This window comes from Barbatula barbatula (genome assembly GCF_947034865.1).
Source record: "Barbatula barbatula genome assembly, chromosome: 23".
NCBI classification, from domain to species: domain Eukaryota; kingdom Metazoa; phylum Chordata; class Actinopteri; order Cypriniformes; family Nemacheilidae; genus Barbatula; species Barbatula barbatula.
The window spans coordinates 11,413,337-11,430,654 of NC_136786.1; the positions used below are offsets into that span (position 1 = coordinate 11,413,337).

At 38.7% G+C, this 17,318-nt stretch overlaps 1 protein-coding gene across 3 annotated transcripts in view; it reads right to left on the reverse strand.

The window, feature by feature from the left end:
• kiaa1217 (KIAA1217 ortholog) overlaps positions 1-17,171 on the reverse strand; it is a 90,925-nt gene extending 73,754 nt beyond the window's left edge. For all 3 annotated transcript variants that reach the window (XM_079447643.1, XM_079447642.1, XM_079447640.1), the window contains exon 1: positions 17,045-17,171. In XM_079447643.1, coding sequence (XP_079303769.1) covers positions 17,045-17,117 — 73 coding nt within the window. In that variant the 5' untranslated portion in view covers positions 17,118-17,171. The remainder of the gene's footprint in view (positions 1-17,044) is intronic.
• Positions 17,172-17,318: the final 147 nt, after the last annotated feature.

The window sequence follows — 17,318 nt, forward strand, 5'->3', positions numbered from 1 at the left end:
AGCCCTGTAATAATACACTGTGGTTTTGGCTGCCTCCTGGCTCCACCCTTCATGGACTCCATTCACTGATGCTCAATGTAAGCTATATTTAACCAAACTAAATATTATATGAAGACCGCCTTAACATTCTTCATCAAACTTGAAACTTTGAAACCCAACCTTATTAACTATTGCCAAGACGTATTAACTATCAATCCTTACAAAAAAATACATAAGAGTCGTACCTGCTGGTACACCTTGCGTGAACTAGAAGCTGTGTTTAAAATGACATCTGGTTTCTGGATGGTCTAAGCTGGTTATAAACTTGTTGAAGCTTGTCTTTAGCTATCAGGCCATCTTGGACAAGAGACAAACTAAATTGAATATAGATAACCAGCTATTGTCCAACTTACACCAGCAACTGTTTTAAAACACAGCAACCAGCCGAAGCGTGGTTTTCAATCGGAGGTGATAGTTGTCAATTATTAGACAAAAGTGACCTCAACTTGACACAAGCTGCTTTAATATGTTTAGTCACTAAATAATCTAAAGTAAACAGTAGTGTGTGCGTATCCGGTTAAACATCTTAAGAATGATGCAGTTGTGTTTCTGGACATTCTATATCTTCAATGTCTAATACCCGATTATCAGTATATTGAATCATTACTGTCAAGACTTGTAAAGGGCATGTCTGTGTTTCTGTGTGTGTGTGTCCCACAGGGCCAATTTCTTCAAACACATTCAGATTTCCATGAGCCAGAACTGATTTCTCTACAAGAAACACCCACTTTGTTTCCCAAGTGTTACGTGTTAGTCCTGTTGATGTAATCACACTGCAGGGCTCCAGACTGCGACTGCGAGGAATTTAATAAATAAGGAATTTTGGGGGGAAATGTGAATAATTGCATTGAAGGCTGATTTAAGTTGTGCCCCTAAATTGTTTGCTTGCGATCCAAACGGTTTTTGTCAGGGGCTACAGTGCACTGCAGTGCACCTAGTAAAAAAAGTTAGTCTGGAGCCCTGCACTAAGCATTATGGGACGTCTCATGGCACGCTTGAAAGTAAGGAGGGCCGTCTGGGTCAAAAGTGCACAATAGTGCAGAAAAAGGGATCTCTGCCTGTAACACTTTTGCCACGACAGTTTGACAAGAGTTTCATGGTTTCTAATTCTGTGTCTTTCATTCACCTGTGCATTGTGGGCCTTCCAAACTTTGACATGCTGCTGTAGTTTAACCTTGACTGATGGAATCATGTACATCTTAAAATCTCCTTGTACACGTCCATGATCTGGTCACACACTTCCTCAAACCAGCGCCTTGTTCTCTCAGAATTTTTGATGAACGTTTCAAGTTTCTGTGACAGTAGACTATCTCAAGTGAAACAAAGGTAACCCTCTCAATATTTATCAAGAGTATAATGCCTCAGGCAGGTCTGGACATCTACAGCAGCGGAGGGAAAAAGACTTGCTCGTACATTCACCGTCAGACTTTTCTATCTAGCCCGAGGGAGTGAACTTCTGAGATTCAAGTACCTTCAAGTAGTCAAATGCCTCATGAAGGTTTTAACCAACATTTTTCAGTAATGAGCAAGGGGATCGCATGTCAAACCACTACAAAGATTTATGGGGCGTGAAATTGTAGATCATTTGGAGGAAGTGAATAACTACAGAAGAGTAAACACCCAGAGGTCAAAAAAAAATTTAAACGCGGGACTCTGTCAACACCTTGATCAACTTGAAAACATAATCATGTCCTCCAAACCGCAGCGGTAAAGCCCAATCATAAAAACAAATGCTGACTTAATCATTCAAATATTTCTTATTGAATTAACATATATAATTAATTATTTTTGTGTTGGCTTTGCGTAGTTTAGCAATATTGTCAAAAGTATCAGACTTAACTGAGCAAAAACTGCATATAGACAGGCAGCAAAAAAACTAAAATGTATTAAATATTTACATGAGTTCATTTGAATATTTAGAGTTTTAAAATATTTACACACCAATATATATAACAGAAAAGGCAACAAATATAAAGGATGTGACAGTGTATGACAGTAAAGTGAGATTACGGACCCCTGTGTCTCTGGGGCCCCCCTGTGGCCTGACAATTGAACTCCAACTAGAGACACTGGCCAATTGCCAAAACAATGTTTGGTCTGATTTTATAAATGTCACATTTGTTTCTCTCTAAAAGGAGCAAAGTCCTTGTATATTTAGGTCTTCAAATCCAGTGCATTCATAATGATTAGTTCAGGTTCAAATCAAAGCTTTGAAGTTTGCATCATTCTTTCCTGATCAAATCCAACAGTTCACATGTATTGTAATTCTCGCAGCAGTATTAAAAAAGAAAGTCAATAACGCAAGATACCCATTTGTTCATCTGGTGCCCGGTTCTCAATGCACTCTAATAAACTTCTCTGTCATTTGTTAACTTTTAGCATTATTAAGACCAATGCAGGGTAAATGAGCTGAGCCAGAAGAGTAATGGGGTGAGGTCCCCTGAAGATAATCTGAAAATAAGAGACAGTGACAGCAGCCTTATGGGCTTATTGATTTTAGGTCAGCGCCTTGTGGCAGGCTAATACAGGACTCGGAGATGAGCGCGGAACCGTTACAGAGCTGCCGAACACAACCAGAATGGGAAAAAAAAGAGTCGTTTTCCAGATGAAAGAGAAATAAGACTTAAAGTTCTTATCAATTCTGCCACTCTTACACTCCATGTGAAAGACACATCAATATAGGTATCAAAAAATGGTTGACACATTCAGCTTTAAGAGAAAGATTCATGTTACAATGAGACATTAGAAAGCAACGTGGGATGCTAGAGATGTACATAGGAAGATGGAACCTCCAGTAGCAGCTGATGTACTTGAAGATAGTGAATGTAATGACTTTGCTTTGCTTTTCGAGTGTGAAATCAAGCGCACTTGTGTTAGACCAATTATGCAGCTTTTCTCCACGAGAGAAATTGCAAAGAAATCTAGTTCGAGAGGCAAATGCAGAATTTTCAACAGCTGAGATGTACATTTAGCTGCTCGGTGGACTGTGATGCACTGCAGTCCTAAATGAGGTGAAGTAAACACAGTTCATAGTTATTTGAGTTATCGTTATAGTTACTGTTCTTAGTGTAAATAGCTTTTGAAGTGATAGTTAACCGATAAAAATAAAATCGTCATCATTTACTCACCCTCTTGTCATTGAGAAACTGCATGACTTTCCTTCTTTACCAGAATACAAAAGATGATATTTTGAAAAATGTTGGTAGCCGAACAGCATCTATACCCATTGACTTGCATTGGTTTTGCGTCCATACAGTAGAAATGGGTAACTAAGTTGTTTGGTTACCAACATGTTTCAAATATCTTTTGTGTTGTCATACAGGTTTGGTAAATGATGACAGAATGTTCCTTTTTCTGTGAACTATAACTTTAAAGTGATGCAATAAGGATAAATAAGAAATCAGGTATAACGGGGTATACATTTATATTTTATTTACAGCAAGCAAAACCAATAATTTGTTGATACAGGCATTTATCTAATGTTAATCCAGCCAATCATATCACAGCTTGCCATTTTGCAAAAGCTTGTCACTTTTTATCAACCATATGGATCAGGCAGTCTATAAATAGTCTGCGGCGCATTGTCTAAGGTTATAACCTCTAATGATTGCTTCTGGTCTGATATAGTAATGATATTGAGCTGAGTAATTCCCCTAGTTCATCTCTGTTTTGCTTTTAGATCTAGTTATGCATGGAAACACTCGGTTGTTCTGGTTCATTCTCCAAGTCTCAGTGTCTCTCTCATTCCCCTGAATGAACACAAGCTATTCTCCTTCGGACCTTTCAGCTGTGTTGTGTTAATATGTAATTATTCCACTATAAAAACCATCAGAATGGATTTTTAAAGTTCACCGCTGTCAGATCAACTCTAACGCCAGGGTCACTGGTTATTCACAGACTGAAACTAGCACAACCATCAAAACAACTACTACAACAGAGTCTAAAGTCAAACAAAAATGAGCCCGATGACTTGATGTGGAAATTAAGGTTGTAAATCTTATTAAACGTCTAAAAGTCATTTAAAATGTGAACAAGAAGGCCTTGTCCCTTTAAAACTCCCCATTTTTATCTGAAGGTTAGTACTGAACTACGAAGTATAAATTGTGTTCACAAGCTCAGCATATCTAATAACACATAATTTTTTCTGCAACAAAACTATTAACACTGCAGAATGTTTGCCATTTTCCTGGGAAGCTTTTGTACACTTGAATACATTGTTGGGGGGAAAAAACTAAGTATAACCTTTGATCTTTTTAAATAGCCTAATAAGCTGTAGTTACACTAGCTAGAAAAGACAAAATCCCATTTCGATATATGGCACTTTTACAGAGTCCATACACAAATATATGTTAAAATTGTGTCATGCTCTTTGTTTAATTGCCATGATAGCATAATACTTATTAAATTAAAGAATGAATCCATATTTCTTTTGCCACATAGCTACGTATTGTTTTACTGTGATAATGTGTGACTGAATCGTGGGAGTCTGGCATTCTCATAATATGATCTTGCAGTTTCATGGTGTGCTGTTTCCAAAAATGAGGACACGGTAATTAAAACTTTATCTTGCGCACTTGCTTGTTTGTACACATTCATAAACAGGGACTCACACCCTGACAGAGCAAACATCTCAGGTCGTTTTCAGATTGGGTACGTTTGCTGTGATCCGAACTAGAGTTCGATTGTTCCCGGTGCCCCCCGCAGCCTTAGTTTATTTTCACACTCAACTTGATTCTGTCGAATCATGGTGCGTTTGCCTTGCGTCATTAAAAATGTGCACGGTGCATGACAGAAAACAGAACACGGATCAATCCATTGTGTTTTTATTAATTTGGTGCTATTATGCGCAGCAGAGTAAATTACATTTGGGTTTACTGTATGCGCGTCGCATTTTTTGAGGAAACCGTGCATTACCGTTGACCTGCCAATCTGATTCCACTTGCAATGCAGAAAAACGATGTAGGCTCACTCTTGCTCGAAGCCAAGGTAAATCATCAACACTATCATCTCTTACAAGTGTTTTATTTCAAGGAATACATCGTAATCGGCTTAAATGCATGCGCAGGTCACTTTACTTCCTCATCAAGTGTGCACCCGTGTCCGTGTTGCTTCCATATTCATGCGAACCGCGCCACAGTTGGAGAGCAACGGAACTCAGACCACCTCCTTCAGGTAGTCTCGGGTTCGTTAGCCAGGTGCGCACCCGGGTATGCATGACAGCTTTCACATTAACAATGTTTCAAGCGAACCGTGCCCCGTTCCGGACTAAACTTCAAGTGTGAAACCCACCTCAAAGATAAAAGCATTTACTAAATGAAAGTGATAGTTTGCCCAAAGATGAAATTTGTCATTTACACATTTGTGGTCTGCTTAAATGCCATTAATTTGAATTGATTTCTGGTAAGGGAACATAGGAAGCATCAATGCTCCATGTGTTTTGCAGTGCATTGTGGGAATTTTTAGGGATCGAACGTTTCAGTGCACTGGAAGGATTTTGCGAATGAGACAGACTGACTCCCTGGTCATTGCTCTGAATACTGAACAAGGTAGCTGATCGAGAAACAGCCTTTATATATGTACCTTGTGTTTTGATGTATTCGTTGTCCGGTCTAGGGGTCTGTCAGTCACTAGTTCAGACTAAACTTACCCGTGGATGTTACTCGTTGTTACTACACTTACCCGTGGATGTTACCTGTTGTTACTATACTTATAAGTTGATACTATACTTACCAGTTTTTACTATTCTTACCTATTGTTACTATACTTACCCATCTGATATTCGTACTTTCTCCCGTGGATGGTTTTGTACCTGTAGATTTGTACCTCTGGATTTGACCTGTCATTTGTTCCCTGTGCACCTTCATTAAACCTTCTGTTCACTCCAGTTTCGTCCGTGGCTTCGTCCTTCAGTCCCGTTTTGTTACAGTAAGACTTAACACATGCAGACATGGATCAAGTAAATGAACAGAATTATACAGCTGCCAGCTGTGGACCTTTTACAACACAAACTTTGTCGGACGAAACCATTGAGTTACTTAACACGCAACTAAAATATCTTATCGTGACATTCCCATAATCGTTTGCTGTTGCATATTCACAATGAAATCCAGTGTGCTAATGGAATGCCAAATTAATGAACAATCGCTGAAGCATTCGGCGGTCTTTACTCTCAGTCAGCCTGGCTCTCAAAATAGCTTCATTAGTCACTGGTAATTAGGCATCCATATTGAATGTGTTACAATACTGAGGGAATAAAGCTGCTATATTCTCATTATATAACAACCAGTCAGGCCGCAGTGATGAGCCTCTGTCCAATCTGTATGGACTGGTGCATGCAAATGTCCATATGAGGGGATTTGGGGATAAATGAGGGGAACAGAGTAAGTAGACGGCCAGAACCACAGACAGGTGTAGAGACAGACAGGTAGATACAATTCCTTTAGGTACAGTCACCATTATGAACAGAATAGTGTGAGTTAAATAAATGTTAATGGTACAGATTTTTTAAATGTTTAATAAACAACACTAATGTAAAATCTGTCGAAATCCCAGCATCCCTCTCCTTTAAAAGCCAAACTATTTTAAAAAAAGGTCTAATAAAGCAATGCTCAAGCAAACACCATTAATGCATTAACTTTCAAATATGTCTTTAGCATTCCACATGTGTTTCCCATTGGTCCACGGCAGTTTGGGGTTCACAGGTCACAGAGCCCTACCCCCTGCTCTTTTAGCCGGACTGGTTGGCATGTCATGTATGCATGTACACACGTGTTTCTGCCTTGGCTCAAACTTAAACAGTATCTACCCTCCTGAAGACCTTCCTATGCCATATTCACCCTTACACTCACTTAAAACTTAAAAAAGCCACAAAGAATGATTATGCATCTGGCTGGAAAGGTGGACCAATGCAATCTCAGGGTTTAAGAGAGAGAGAAAGAGAAAGGGAGTGTGTTGGAGAGGTGGAGGAAAGCAGGTGAAATACATTGTTGGCCTCTTTTCCATTGCATTAACCATCACTTAATTTATCCTCATCAAATTCCTCACTTCTATCTCAAAGAACACCCCCCCTCGACCATCACATCCTACCCACAATCCTCTGGACAATGAAATGGCCAAATCTAAGCTGAGTTCTGAGAGGAACAGTCATAAAACTCTTGGATGGACTTGGAATGAATTAGAATATCTCTTGAAGTCATTAAAAAAGTTTGGAGAGAAACTTTACATCAATGGAGAGATTTGAATAATGTCGGGTGCCAGCATTTTAAAAACCTTTCCGTGAGCTCAGGGTCGCTACATAATTGCCTCAAGAACCACATAAGTAACATAGATAAAGTCCTTTAACACTGCAAATATGTACATGAATGTTTTGACAACATCACTGTTTTGTCAATACATTTTTCATTTGCTGAGCCAGAGAGAGAGAGAGAGAGAGAGAGAGAGAGAGAGAGAGAGAGACAGAGACAGAGAGACAGAGAGACAGAGAGACAGAGAGAGAGAGAGAGAGAGAGAGAGAGAGAGAGAGAGAGAGAGAGAGAGAGAGAGAGAGAGAACAACCACTAAAATATGTTACAGGAGAGACAGCCAGAGTGACGGATGAAGAATAAACATACTAATGCTGATCTATAGAGAAGGTCAATGAGACATGCTGAGTGAAAGACACAGAAGGAAAGGAAATAGAAGTGTACGGTGCGGTAAATCGAGAGACAGAGCGAGAGAGTAAAAAGAGATATAGCAGTATAATGACTTCACACAGTTGGACGGGGGCACTTTGAGGTCATGCCTTCCTGTTAAGATGAGACCCCATAACAGGACCCAGAAGAACTCGACACTAAACACCATCTGTTTCTCCACAGCTGTGTGTCCATGTTTGATATTCTATAGTCTTTCTTTACGTCTCAATACCTCAACATTAAAAGTACACAACGTTCCAACCTGCGGGGAACAACTTATGTCAAATGACACAATTATATGATAAGAATGCATGTTATTGTTTTCCTCCATATTTAGACTAAATAATGAGATATATTACATGAAACATTCTGTCTAAAAGTCCATTTATTTTCAGCCAAATTATTTTTGCTTTTTATTGATCTGATACTGTACTAAGCGCTGTATTATAAAATAAAATCTAATTATGAAAGATAGACTTTATGAGACTATAATCGTTACATACAAACGCTACATTCTGACTTTCCCAATAACAATTTTCTGTTCAAATATATATTTTTAAGGCTTTGCACATAACCTTTTGAAATGGCCCGCACCCTACACCCTACAGGTCTGTCCTCAGTCACACGGGTATACATACAAAGGGATATTACCATCAAAACCTTGATACCTCATGAGATAATCATAAACCTTGTGCCAAGTGTCTTAAGGGTCCCGAGGAATGATTTTAATAAATGTCATCGTTGGCTTGCTGTGTGTTTTGGTCTCTGCGTGTGTGTGCGCGTGCGCATGCGCGTATTAGAATGTGCGTCAGGTTTATGCATCACATAAATTCTAGCACAGTGTTGTAATATCATAACTAGCGTTTCATATTTAAAATAGTCGTACTCGGGGAAAACAGGATTATAAAACTAACAATGCTGGCACAAACAACACGATGTCCTTCCCTCTGGATCTCAGCGACTTTCATATCGTAATGAATAGTTCAGCCGTTCGCTGCCAACATACTGGGGCAATGTGGTTTGTTACCCGAGCTGCTGGGCTCTGAACATCACAGACGCCTGGAAGTCCTCCGGTAAAGGTTCAACAAATGTGAATATACAACAGAAATGTTTGTTTTTCAGCTTAAAGTATGTCAGAAACATCGCAGCCAGAGTTGTGGATAAACTGACAAGGTCCGTCCGTTTTGCGTTAAAAGTCTGATTCATTCCAGTGAATCGGTTCGTTCTTAACGTTTCACTTGATTAATCGATTCGTTCGAGTGAATCGGTTCGTCCCCAGCGATCCAGCAACGGCGAAATGATCGAGTTATTCTAATGAATCGGTTCGCTTGGATGGTTCGTTAACTGATTCGAATTCCTGGCTGCTTCAAATTCATGGTGGAAAAGAGCTGGTTTGCAAATAACAACGTATACGTTCTTGCAAAATTCGTGGAAAATATCCAAATACACGACTGATCATTTATTTAGCCCGATTTATTTAATCCCCACATTAATAAAAACATATGCTCGGCCAAATACAAGCTCTTCGCTGCCAAATGGTCTAAAAGTTGTCCGCCAGTGTCAATGGAAAACTGGGCAGGACTTGCATTTAAAATAACACTTTTTGTGAAGACTTTCCTCATTACTTTTCTGAATAAGATTCTGTCTGACTGAGAATAACTCCCTTGTAAAGTGGATTTGGGGATTGGAATTGCACCGAATAAAACTAATAAATCTAGTGGGTTGCACTTTGCAGCGGGTTCTGGTTCCTCAGGGAAATGTGTAAAATCCAGCCCACCCTGCTGGCTGCCTCTCTCTATGTTTATTTGACAGTGTCTGATCATGTATACGTCTGCAAGCGTGTGAGAGAAGTTTGAAAGTGTTCTGTAAGAGGTACTGATAAAAAGTTATTTTCATAAATCCCCCTATAAACTCTTTTAAAACCTGTATGTGTGAGTTGATATATTTGGCTGTTTGGAGACTTCTTTGAAAATGTCCTCACAAAACCCAGCTGAAGGACATTTTAGGTCCACTGACCTTAAAAACATCTAAAATTTGCTAAATTATGTTTGGCTTTAAATCGGACGCACCGATATTTATTTCTGGTACTCGTAGATACGGATGCATGTACCGATACCCGTTCCTTTTCACAACACTTGTGAGAACGATAAAAATAGAATAGCTTTTTAGTTAACTCCACCATAAACAAATTATGTAAAATAAACAATTTTAACTTTCAAAGCAAATTTAACAACAAATTTCTGTCAGTTATGTCACATGAGGTATCAGTGCATTTCTACGAGTACATGAGCTGGTATCGGTGAATCCCCACATCTACTAATGTCAGCAGGTATGTGTGAGGGATAGGTTCATATAAATTATCCTCACTCATATAAAGTACAAGAAACCTGTGTGTGTGTGTTAATGTGCTAGTAAAATTGAAGGTCCAATATGTGATTTTTGTGGAGGATCTATTGACAGAAATGCAATATTATATCCATAACTATGTCTTCAGATCTGTATATAGACCTTACATAATGAAGCATTATGTTTTTATTACCTTAGAATGAGCTATTTCAATCTACATAGCCTTCAGCGTGGGTCCCCTTACATAGACATCCCCATGTTGTTTCTACAGTAGCCCTAAACAGACAAACTGCTCTAAAGAGCGTGTAGCGTAAATACTTTATCCTCATTGGCAAAGAGGCAAAATCCCCGCCATCATCTTAGTTCTGTGTCAGCCGTAGAGCTTTTAAAGGGAGGGGTGGTGTTTTGACATTGGTTGCAATTCACAACCTCACCACTAGATGCCCCTTATATTTTATACACTGGACCTTTAACCCTCACAAAAATCCATATGCATTTTTAGGCACACATCCATTTCATTTTCCACAATACTTATTATCTCGACATTTCTTCATCTCTTGTCAAAGCCATGAGGAGGAACACAGTGAACTGACATATTACATCAAAGAAATACAGACGGTTACAAAGTGTTATATTCAGGCCTGAAAGCATGAAGTGTGTTGGGCCGTCTGCTGTACTGTATAAAGCTGGTAGTCAGAAAAACACTTTTTTATCTCTGAGGTCCTGCTTCTGGTACTATCCATATCAAACATGCTAGATGGGGACCAGCTTTGATGCCCCATGCTTTTCTATGGCACACTGATTTTGTGACTGTTTATGTAAGATAAGAGAAACAATTTTGCAACATATTTTTATGGAAAAAACTTTTCTATGCAATATAAACTAGGCCAATTTATGCTACTGTATATCTTTGGATGACATTGCAGCTCAGAGCGTGCCTTTGATCATCAGAGGCTGTTATCCTGGCTCCGTCCTGGACCCCGCTGCTGTTTTTCCCACCTGGAACCACCTAGCAACCAATCTAACACCCTAACAACCCAGGACTGCCTAGCAAGCCATTCAGAACACTGTAGAAACCACAAAGCAATGCTGAGGCAACCACCCACAAAAGCACCCTGCTCGCAAGTTTTGCACTGGCAAATGTGGAAATTCAGTTTGCAGTGTTTCTTTAGGTAGCCATAGACTAATCTATGGATTTGTTCAGCACATGTGTGTTTCTCAGTATGTTTGTGTGCTTATTTAAACTCCCCTCCAGCCACAGTTTTATAAGACTGTTTAGTCTGTCGTAAATGCTGCAGAATTGAATGGGAAATGTCTGTGGTCACGGCCGTTGTGCTAAGAACCTGCCGTGAGAACGGTCCCAGTGTTTCAGTGAAAACAGAGTGAAAGAGAAACCTCTCATTTACCTCTTCACTTCAAGTGTGATTCATACCTTCCTGACCAGAGGAATAAGAAGAGAGAAACAGAAATCAGCTGCCTAACAGCCGGAGACAATGGTCATGATTTGCATTAGCGTAGAGGCTGTGTGCCACTGTTATTTTAGAAGGTGAAACTCAAAGGCTGTTGCAAGGCGAGCAGTAAATCTGCACAAAAACAGCTGCAAGTCTTGTCTGGGGAACATGGTTACACTTTGGAAATCCCTTTGCTTTTCACAAAAGTATCTTCTTTCCAGCTGTTCTGGATTCTTTTTTCCTGTCTTTATAACTATTGTGCTAAATTTCAAGTCTTCTGAAGCCAAAAAACCCTCAGATGAAGGTCTTGTTAAAATTGATCAAACCTTTGCATTTTACTAAACTTCTGCTTGTGTTTTCCATCATTTCATTCCTCGTCCTCACAAGCTTCTTGAGTACGTCCTCCCACTTTCTCAATCTCGTTAATAAAAAAACATGATGTACAGGGGTCTCAACAACGTATCAAAGCAAGAATGCAGGTTATAAAATATTGCTACTCATTAAGAGGCTTGGAAGTGTAGAAAAAACTCACACACGTTTATAGAAAAAAATGTTTAGTATAAAGAGAGATGTGGTAAGATGAGTTTGAATTATAATAGGCCAGTTCCGGCGTTATGGATGGTCTTGGAATATCAATTTCAATATATTGAATCTGTTTATATTTGACTAAACCCTTGGTCATAGAGTACAGACATCATAGAGATGTTTTAAAATAGAGAAAAATTCATGCATTATGGCAGCGCGTTTTTGAGAGGTGACATACTTTGTAGGATTTCTGTGCAAACCAGAAGCAATAATACAAAACAAATGGAAATGGGATAGCTCTTTATAAAACATAGAAATAGTTAGATTACTTTATTTTAATGTTCATGTGCCTATTTATGAGGAATATGGATGTGACAATTCACTTACCTGACTATAGAAAACTTTATAGGAATCAGCCATGAATCAAAATTCCTGTTTTACTCACCCTCAAGGCATACTAAGTGAATATGACTTTCTTCTTGAAGAATAATGCAGTCAGAGTTATAATACCACATATCCTTTTACTTCCAAGCGGTAGAATGGGAGTAAATGGGGGGCAATTGTTTGAAACTCCAAAAACAACAAATGTTGTCTTAACAAATGTTTTCTTAAGCGAATCGACGTGTTTGTTTAAGAGAAATATCCATATTGACAATGCTATTTAAGATAATGTCTAACATCCGTTATCCCTCAGATGCAGACGAACAAGAAGATTGTTTTTCCGGCAAACGTCAATATGGATATTTCTCTTAAACAGACGCATCGGTTGGATTCAGAAGAACTTTGTTAAGACCACGGAGCCGTGTCGAGACGTTTTTTGTTTGATGGATGCACATATTGGAGCATAAAAAAAATGCCCCCTTTCACTCCAAATGTACCACATGGATGTAAAAGGATACGTGGTATTACAACTTAGACTACATTGTTCATCAAGAAGAAAGTCAAATTCACTTACGAGGGTGAGTAAAACAGGGAGACATTTTTATTCATGGCTGAATAATCGCTTTAACACAGAAACAAATGAATGGAAATGTCCAAAAGCAAACCTTTGTGGTTGTTATTTTGAAGATTCACATTATATGAGGTCATTTGAGAAAGGTGTAAGGTTCAATTGGTCTGTGGGTCGGTTTACCCTCTGTTGGGGTGATATAACAAGTGTCTGAAGAGAACATAGTGTCCTACACACACACACACACACACACTGAAGGCTTATCTCCATGAGTAAGTGGATAATGTTTGTGCCCATGCTGTGAAAGTGTTTCTAACACTACATGATCCCACACTGTAAGAACCAATCAGACAGAGTCTCAGAAGGGTTTATCACCTCCAACTAGGGCCGGGCGTTATAACAGAATATGCCGTTACCGCGGAATAAAATGTCAACGGAATGTAAATAAGTAGGCGTGGTTAACTCAGCGCTCTGCAAGTTGGCCGTTATTCTATACATGTAGTCTTTCTACTGTATACATATTTGTTTATATTTATCTTCTGGCTATATAATAATAAATCTGATTATATATCTTTAGTACCTTTTCAAAACATGGTGAGCATTTAAATGAACTGTAATAAATAAATAAACTGAGGTATAAAATATAGAATGATAATAGGACATTATTACTGTGAAATATATCGTTACGGTGAAATAAAATTACTCATTCCGTAAAATAGAATTTTGGTCATTCTGCCCACCCCTACCTCCAACTCAAACACACTTTCATTCAGTATCTGGTCTTTATTCTCTTTGCCCATCAATGTCATTGTGTCTCATATTTTGGAACGGTGAAAGCACGATAACATTTCTTACCCAAATAATCACTTGTTCATAAAAACATATCAAAGTGATGTTGACGTCTATAATACAGAAGCTTAACCTTGAGACTCGACTGAAGGTCAAAGATCCCCACATGGGAAAGACTATAAAGACAATGGGATGGAGGAATCCTGGAAGAATTATCGGGCAGACAGATGTTAGCTGCTCTCTATGCACCCTTTAGACCACGATCGCCCCATTTCTAAAGTTTCATGAGGAACTCTGTTTGATATATTAGCTGTCCTCGAGTGGGTGAAAAGAAGGTGGGGTTTTAGACAGTGGTTGAAGTTTTCTCCCCTTTTCCTTTTTGAGAAACTTGATACTTTCTTGTACTGTAGATGAATCAACATCTAAATATGCGTGGCATCTCGCAGCATGGTGCTGGAGATCAGTTCAACATTTGTGTGTTTATGAGTCTGGCACGTTCTCATCGGTTGCCGTCTCTAACACACAAATCCAAAAATCACTCCAAGCCAAAAGGAAAATGTATTGCTAAGCCATTGCTCTTCTAATAGCCTAAGAGACATAATGGATGTTTTTGTTCGATTTAATTTAGTTATCAACTTTGTCATATAAGTTTCTTAAAATATTAATGATGTAACAATATTATCAATATCGTCCCATCTTATACTGCAACTTAGAGAACAAAGATAAGGGGATGCTTATGGCACGTTTTCAAATCTTAATTTGCCATTTCAAATATTGCAAAATAAATCACAATGTAAGATTTCGATATTGTTACATCCCTATTAAATATCTATATTCATTTATTAATTTAGCAAACAATTTTATCAAATAAATACAACAATATAAGTCAATTATTCTCACTTGTGTAGGTAGAGTTGTACAAACTAAGCCAATTGAGTTTATAATGTTTATATAGAAACTATACCCTTTAGGATAGACGATAGACAGATCTGAGCATAGTTTGTGAAACTAGAACACATTTGAGATTATGTACCTTGAAATTTTTACAAATTATTAGTGGGAGAAATAACTGAGACAAAAGCAAACGTCTCTATTTGATCTCCATTACAGAGTGGTTTATGACTGCTGCACATTCCGCTTATGCCCTCTCCATAAATATTTGTTCCTTTTTTCTTTCTGTCTCTCTTTTTGTACTAATCAGCAATGCGTTTGACACGCATTGACAACACACTCACATGTGCTGAGCTAATACCACTTGGAGGGATTTGTCAGGTCTGGCAGATCTCCACAGTGTCGGCTCTCCCGTGGTAAGTCAATTGCCCTGTCACCATGGAGATTCAGCGTTTTTCTGCCCTGTCATCCGCGGATATGGGTCTGTACCTGAGCCTGCATTTCTCCGCTTCGCACACACCCCCATGCATATGCAGCCATGCATTCCTCTAGGGCCTCTCTCTATCACTGTATTGGGTTAAACTGATGAGCCAGAAAATTAAACCCAGTGCTCATGTATCTCAAATCCAGAGTCACTTCAAAGCAGCGCTGAGGAGACCATCATATTGCCGTGCGCAACATCTGCATCCAATTATAGCTTTACATGAACAGGATCCCCAAACCCTGTCATGACCAATAAGCCAATCACAAACAGAATTTAACTGTCTCCAAGTTCTTGAAATAGATTTAGCAGCCACTTGGAAATAAAGTGAATAGCCAGCAAAACTGGCTTTGATTTCTTATTAATAGTACTTTTTTATATTAAATATAGAATATAAAGAAATGTATAAATGTAAAATCCCTTATTTTTATTGGTTTCCAATAAAATAATTCTTCCACATATATTTCTCTGTGTTCAACACAACGAAGACATTTCTACCGAATTGGAACAACTTGAGGGTGAGTAAATGAATTTTCATTTTTGGGTGAACTGCTCGTTTAACTAAAAATTACTTAGACATTACTTAAAATATCAGTCAGTGTCATTGTTTTGTCGTAAGGTATGCACCAGAAATGTTTCACTCTAAGGCATTTTTATAAAAGCGACTTAAATGTCTTAATTTAACTAGTCCTGGCTTAAGCTAAGCCATGTCCTTGGAAACAGCCCCTATTTGTAACACACTGTAACATACTGTATCTCCCAATGTCTTATCAACCCCTGAGCGCATGTAAAGACACAACAGCTCTCAGAAATGTACAGGAGACCAAGGACATTAGGCAACCCAGACAGCGCAAAGCGTCTCCTCCTTAAATCTTAAGCAATATTGTGAGTTTGCAAGCAGAAACCTGAATAAGACATCATGCTTTCAGTCAAGTCAAGTCAAGTCAACTTTATTTATATAGCGCTTTTAACAATTTTCATTGTTACAAAGCAGCTTTTCCAATAAGCCACTCATGGAGCCCATGAGCTTTGACGCCCCAAGCTGACCACAGAAATGTGAAGTGAGGTGATTTTATACAAATCATACGAGGTTAAAATTGTTCTTTGTATCAAAAGTTTGTGGCATTTTTTCACAAATGCATGAAACCATTAATGACTCACTTTATCGTCCTTATGTGTGTTTAGCAAACACCTCTCACTAAATGAGCTGCACTTTAGCCTTGAGTGACACTTCCTGTCCTTAAGATTGTGTATCAGTGGAAAGGATCCAAATACTAAAACCTTGGAGTTGGAGTCGGTCTGAATTTCACTAAGCGGAACTCAAGAGTCTTGGATCCATTAGTCTCGAATAGAGCACCGCTTCTCTGGTGGGTAAGGGAATTCTTCTTTGTTTGACAACGAGAGAGAAGTAAAAGTAAGATTATATTGACTTTCGATTTTATTTTTACAGCTCTCCAGAAGGCAACAGGATTATTTCATAGGTTCTGATAAGGAAAAGTGATGAAACATGTAGGCTAACATGCAGAACATACATAAACTAAAGTCACCACGGGTTGGCTTGAGTGCAATAACTAGATGAGAAGATTTTTAATTTGCAAAAGCATGCTTATATACTACATTTTTTATAGAAATTTAACAACATAAGCAATTTAAATTATATATCGTATTTTAAAAGTATTTCATGAGTTATGAACCAGGTGCTATTGTAAGTTTTGTGATAAATTTACCATTGTATTTGTAGATGCGTATTTCAGCGTTTTGGGCACCAAATGCGCGTTTCTCGGTTTAGTGCGTGAGCCCAGATTAAGCGAAAAGCGCATTTGATGCCAAGAAACGCTGTTCATGTAGGCAGTCTAGGGTTTGAGACATACTGTAATATCAAGGAGAAACTCGGAAATCTTACTGGTTATTTTCGGGCTCCCTTTGCGCTCCCTGGACGAAGGAGGATCCACGAACTGAACCCGATGTCCTGACATCTTTTTCACCTCGCCAGGCTGCTCAACTGTCCCCAAATATCCGCAAAAACTTTCGCTTAATTATCGGTTCCGTACTGCTTGAAACACATGGAGCTCTAGTCGGTATGCGCTATGGGTATATGACCAAAGGACACAAACTCCTTCATGAGAGAAGAGAGTGATAGAGAGACAGAGGGAGAGAGAGAGAGAGAGAGAGAGAGA